Source organism: Myotis myotis, unplaced genomic scaffold (assembly GCF_014108235.1).
Source record: "Myotis myotis isolate mMyoMyo1 unplaced genomic scaffold, mMyoMyo1.p scaffold_m19_p_18, whole genome shotgun sequence".
Classification (NCBI taxonomy): domain Eukaryota; kingdom Metazoa; phylum Chordata; class Mammalia; order Chiroptera; family Vespertilionidae; genus Myotis; species Myotis myotis.
In genome coordinates, this window is record NW_023416322.1 from 3,789,250 (window position 1) to 3,795,588 (window position 6,339).

Genomic DNA, 6,339 nt, shown 5'->3' on the forward strand with positions numbered 1-6,339 from the left:
CATATCCCTAATAGTAATTGGACACTCTTTTAGCTACACGCGTAATTACATAGTACATCTTATAGACACCGATGTAAAACAAGACAAGACAAAAACAAGGATGAATCGAGTGCCAATTCTCCAGCCCAGCTGGAGGTATTGGGCGTTGAAACCGCCGCACCGTCCGGGAGACTACGAGGCTGTGGAGAGGAGCCCGTGGGTGTGCTCAGTATCCTAGTCCTGGTTGTTAATGGGAAATGACTCCGTGTCCTCAGTGAAAATCTACCGTGGAGATGGGATCTACAGCAACAAGCTAAAAGGGAGTGTTTCAATGTGTCTGTGACATTGGTGACAAAATAGTATTTATAATTGTTGCAACTATGCAAGCATATGGACACCAATAGAGACTCCGCGGGAAACATGAAGAATGAACACTGTCAGAATGGCAAAGTCAACTTTGTTCTCTCTTTTTCCAAAATAATGTTCATGCCAGGACAACTTTTCAGAAACTTCTAAAAAGGTGGACTAAGTTGCCATAAAGGGAGGTGCATCGCTGAGATGTCCCTGAGCACCTGGGGAGGGTGGGGTGAAGTGGGGCCCCTGGAACAGGGGCCGGGGGGAGTGAGGAGAAAGAGAAGGCAGAGGAGTGAGGAGCTCCTAGGGGCAGCCGTGTCCCCCCGCTGCGGAGGGAGTCCGGGTGGATGGCGGAAGCCCATGTCACAGCGGGTCCCGCGAGGCAGGTGGGAAAGCCGGACCACGGCGACCACCTTTCCTTTACGCTGTCCGCACGCTGGGGACAGTGACACGCCGGGCAGGCCGCGCTGAGCAGCGGAAGGTCTGAGTCGAGGCTGGTGGCAGGAGGTGCGGCAGCCGCCTTTGTTTTAAGCGCGCATTTGCTTTCATTGACACGTTAACCACAGGTGAAAAGGAAAGGCCACAGGGTGGGGGTGAGAGCAGGGGAACTTTCAGAAAAGCCTCAGCACAGCCAATACTTTCCGTGATTGCACACCCACCTGGGAGCCCCTCCCACCACAGGAAGCGCTGACCATCGGGGATAAAAGAGATCCCTGAGCAGCCCGGCTCATCCTCCGGTTCTGCCCGCTCAGCTCAGCGCACTCAGCATGAAGCTTCTGCTCCTCGCCCTGCTCGGGGTCTGCTGCCTCGTGGCCCGCGTTGTGGAAGGTGAGTCCAGGGCTGTCCGCGGAGCAGGGGCAGGTGCGGGCGGGGCCCAGGTTTTAGTTTGGACTCGGTGTGGCCTGGAGCGCCCCAGAGCAAAGTGGGAATGAGAATTGTGAGTGGAGGGGGCCTCGTGGATTCCAAAGACAGAGCCTGGTGAGACTCTGGGCCAGGCTCCTCGTGGGGGGTTTGGGGTAAATCTCTTCATCTCTCTGGGCCCACACGCCGTCATCTATAGGTTGACGACAGTGACAGATCTCACCTGGGATCACAATGAACTAAATCTTAGGACCGCTTCCTGGATTTTCTCTTGGGTGGATGTAGTGGTGGTGACGACGGTATATGCCTTTGTAGGTTTGCCCAGGTGATACCAGGCTTGATAAATTCTCAAAAGTTTTGAGAGTTCAGTCACAATGTGGGGATGAGCTAGCGGGTTTGTGTTCTGAAACCAGACAGTGTTTTCTGCTTAAAAACTAGCCTGGAGAAATCACCTTCCTACGAGAAATCAGTGTTGCCTTCGAAAAGGTGGGAGAATTTAGGATGACGGATGTTGCTCCCAGTTATGATAAATTCTTGAGCTTATGAGAGGCCGTCTGATAAGTGCTAGCAAATAGATCAATGCCTTCTACACAATCAAACAACCCACAAGAGACAGCGGACGCGGCTCAGAGATGCTGAGCCTGGCCCGGGTGTCCTGCCCATATTTCCTTAAGGGTTATTTTTTTCCAGCTGCTTGGAGTTTAGTTTTCCTGTGGCTCTGGAGCAAGAGAGGCTACCCCTTGGGTGTAACTCTCCTCTTGACCTCCTAGTCTGTAGACTTACTACTTAGACTAGAATATCGGAGCCCGATCGTGGATCCCCAAGGGTGTCCACGGACAGAGGTGGCAAAGTCTGAACCTCCCTGAAATTGTAAGCAGAACAAAAATGATTGAGGAGATTAAGGCCTGGCCGGTGTGGCTCAGTGGTTGAGCTTTGACCTTTGAACCAGGAGGTCGAGGTTCGATGACTGGTCAGGGCACATGCCCAGGTTGCAGGCTCATCCCCACTGGTGGGTGGCAGGAGGCAGTCGATCAATGATTCTCTCTCATCATTGATGTTTCTATCTCTCTCTCCCTCTCCCTTCCTCTCTGAAATATATATATATATATATATATATATACACACACACACACACACACACACTGGCATTTTGCTACACAATGGCTGTGCCATTTGTGGGGACCCAGGTGTGGGTGGGGAAGACGCTGGGAGAGCGGAGGGGGCTTCGGACACTGGCCAGATTCCCGTTTCCTCCTTGCGCCCTGGGCTGAGCTGCTGCTGCACAACCAGGGGAGGCAGCCTGCATCCTGACGCAGCTCTGCTGAAGGTGCCGGCCGTCTCACCCGACCCCACAGACACGCAGGCACGGCCGGGAGGGAGGAGGAGCTTTGGGGACTTAGAGGCCAGTGGACTCGCTGGGCCTGGGGGGCCCATGTTGGATATTTCCCAGGGAAATGTTCCTTAAGTTGTGAGAGAAACAGGGAGCAAACGCAGACTCCCCGCCACTGGTTCCGAGACCAGATAGGAAGTGATGGAGAGGAGAGATGAACAGGGCAAGGTTAGCAAACACCTTTCGTTTAGTTCATATTAAAAGGAAAGGTTTGGCTGGCCCCAGCTGGTTTGGCTCAGTGCATAGAGCGTCGGCCTGGGGACTGAAGGCTCCCAGGTTTGATTCCGGTCAAGGGCACATACATGCCTGGGTTGTGATCTTGATCCTCAGCAGGGAACATGCAGGAGGCAGTCAATCAATGATCCTCTCTCATCATTGATGTTTCTCTCTCTTTCCCTCTCCCTTCCTCTCTGAAATCAACACAATTACATTTAAAAATAAAAGCCTCCGCTGCTACTTAAGGTGCTTTGTGGCTGAATAGCTCTCTGGGCCGCACGCACCGGGCTCTTCAGCTGAGGAGAAAACCAGCACCTAGAAGCCGTGATGGGAGTTCCCCAAACCTGAGTGTTATTAACCCTCCCGGGCCCCTCCCCTCTGCCAGGTGAGGTGGTTCTTAACCTGAAACGTTCAGCTCCCCGGAGGCATGTCTGCTGAGGACGATACTTGATGAACCACTTCCTTTCCGTGGCTCACATCTCGCCATGGAAACGAGAACAAAACCAAGCTGTCGCCGCTATTCAATGGCGCCCTCTTCCACTGTCTCCTCACACACCTCTCTCCGTTGTTTTCTTGGTGACACTGTACCGTGTGTTCTGTGGAGTTGCATTGTATCTTTGTCTTTCTTCACCAGGTGTGGGGAGTGAGGTCCTGGAACAGCGAATCTGTGTGAGTCTGACGACCAAGCGGCTGCCCGTGAGCAGAATCAAGACCTACACCATCAGGGAGGGGCCCATGAAGGCAGTCATGTGAGTGTCTCCCCGAGCTGGGCAGGACGGGCCAGGCCATGGAAATCCGCCTCAGGGAAGCAGGTCCCCGTGGGCGGAGCCCTCCCTGAGCCAGCAGCCCCTGGGTTTCCCCACGTTCACCCTGCCCTTCGCAGCCCACAGCCTGATTGTCACCAAAAGGTGGCAACCAGGTGACGATTAGCCTCCTCCTTTCCGAGTTAGTGTCAGCAGGAGACTGAGCAAACCCGGAGGAAGGCTGTGCTCAGTCCTGAGGGTCAAATTTAGGGAGTTTGACCACATAGCTGCCCTTAGCTGAAACCCTCCGGGCCCCTCACCTTCGTGTGGAGTGTGGGAACGTGGGTGCCGTGTTGACCTGTTGCCGTATCTCCAGACAATGAGTCAAAAACTGGCCTACGTTGTCCCAGGATCTCATTTTCAGAATAGCAGCTCTTCCCAGCACATAGTAACTACAACTTTGCTCACAGAAATTAAGATAAGGAAAGCACCTTTCGTTCAGAAAACGGGATGAGGGCATTTAGATTTGAAAAGGAAGGTGCTGGTATGTGGTCATTGGACCAGATGACCTCACAGGCCCAGCGTAGCTACAACATTTGGTGGCTCTGCTGAGAAAGGAGCCTGGGGTTAGGGTGTCACCTGGAGACAGTCTCCTTTGTGTTAAACAGGTCGTAGAAGAGAGCTTTGCACTAAGGGGCTCGGGTCCGAAAGCCCGTTCTGTCCGGGAATGTCTGCAGCTCAGAGCGCTTACAGTTGGTCTGATCTGAACTCCTGGCTCAGGCTTGGGACGTGGCTCACTTTGTCTGCCTTTTCCTTACATCACAGATTCATTACCAAACGTGGCCTTAAAGTCTGTGCCGACCCACAAATCGACTGGGTGAAGAAGGCGGTGGAAACCATGGACAAGTCCAAGAGAATAAACATGAACCAGACCAAGCCCACGGGAGCCCAGCAGCCCACCAGCACAGGCGCGACCCAGGCGAGGTAGTGGCCTCGTCCTGTCCGAGCCAGTGGCCGATGTCTCCTTGCAAGCCCTCTCCTTACAAGGACTGATTAAATTATGTGCACCTTTTCTGAAAGTACAGCCTGCATCTAATTGTTTTCTTGTGTTTTTACTTTTCATGTTTTCCTATTCATTCAGCTGCTTTAATGAATAAATATTTATTACTAGGAACCGTCCCAAAGTCATTCATTGCGTGTGGGGGCGGGTAACAGGTCACTCCTGATCTATTTCAGTCCCAGGGGATCTCCCTTTGATGGTATCATGGTGGGAGATTTGGGCGGTGTTTATCGGAGATGGGTTGCTGGGAAACCTCTGGGTGGCTTGGGCTGCCTGTCGCTGTGTCCAATAACGAAGGCGGGGTCGAAGCCCATAAGGCGTTGATTGAGAAGGCCAGCCAACAAGAAGACAGGACGCTTACAAGCATCAAATCCTGTCCTACAGCAGGCGCAGGGGACAGACTATAAAGGGGAAAGGGCTAGGGCAGTGGTTGGCAAACTGCGGCTCGCGAGCCACATGTGGCTCTTTGGCCCCTTGAGTGTGGCTCTTCCACAAAATACCATATGCGAGCGCGCATGAACAGTGCGATTGAAACTTCATGGCCCATGCACAGAAGTCGGTATTTTGTGGAAGAGCCACACTCAAGGGGCCAAAGAGCTGCATGTGGCTCGCGAGCCGCAGTTTGCCGACCACTGGGCTAGGGTGAGGCTGGGAACAGAGGTCAGCCATTGGTCCTTAGTCATCACGCGATGAGATGATGATGAGGAGATGATGTTGATGGGATGATGTTTTGACTCCTGGTGGGTCGGCCTGACCATGCTTGTCGGTTCTGCTTGCTGGACTCACACCTGTGTCACCTCCTTAATCGCTTGGCACAGGCCTTGAAGAGGAAACTTAAGAAAGACTTACCCCCTGTTCACATGAGTACCTGTGTTCTGAGATTGAGACTGAGAATGATGTGATCACTTTGCAGGTTACTTCAGATGCTCCGTCTGTCAGGTTCTAAGCCCCCTGTCAGAGGGGAGCTGCATTCCTCCTTGGCTCCAGCTTGAAACGGTTCCCTCCCAGGGGTCACCTGGCCCTGTGACAGTGGCAACAATTCAAGATCCCTTCCAACCCGCCTTTCTCCCGGAGTTCTCTCCACGGAGCCAGGGGAAACCCCGCGCACTGGTTCCCACGGAGGGTCCCTCCCTGGGCGGCGTCCCCGGCGCAGGCCTCCGCAGGCGTGTCCCTTCTCGCTGTTCCCTTTGCTCTCCCCGGGAAGGAAACATAAAGATGGCTCGCCAGTGCCTTTCTCTGTCAGGGTAGCAGCGGCTGGACTCTGACGGGATTCAAGTAGCCATCAGTGCTCTTCCCAGTGGGCGATGCGCTGGTGGTCTCTGTGCTTCTTGCAGTCGCCACGGCTCTGCCGTCACCCAGGGCTCTGCCGTCACCAGGGCTCTGCCGTCACCCAGGGCTCTGCCGTCACCAGGGCATGCTGTTCTGCGCTGCACACCCGGCTCTGCCACCTGCACCGTTCTCGATGTGATGACCATTCGCAGTGAGGTTTTCATCGGGCGTCCACCTGGCCCCTGACCCAGACCCGCTCTGGGTCGTTACTAAGTTGCTGGTTGGCTCATGCTCGTGGCCCTGCTGTCCGGGCGGCTGGCGGTGTGCGTGCTGCTGCCCGTCGCCCCACAGTGAGGACCACAGGCCTGGCGGGCCTGAAGGGGAGAAGTGCCAACTGTGGTCTAGCCCTCGGCAATTTCGGGGTCCGCTGGAGGGTCGCAGAGGGAAGCTCACTTTCGTGACCCGAC

At 54.4% G+C, this 6,339-nt stretch overlaps 1 protein-coding gene across 1 annotated transcript; it reads left to right on the plus strand.

Annotated features, from left to right (window-relative positions):
- Window positions 1-1,007: 1,007 nt before the first annotated feature.
- On the plus strand, window positions 1,008-4,717 carry LOC118673759 (lymphotactin-like). The gene is made up of 3 exons (XM_036344934.1): window positions 1,008-1,161; window positions 3,435-3,549; window positions 4,369-4,717. The coding sequence occupies exons 1-3, from the start codon at window positions 1,101-1,103 to the stop codon at window positions 4,529-4,531; spliced, it is 339 nt and encodes a 112-aa protein (XP_036200827.1). The 5' UTR covers window positions 1,008-1,100; the 3' UTR covers window positions 4,532-4,717.
- The last annotated feature ends 1,622 nt before the right edge of the window (window positions 4,718-6,339 follow it).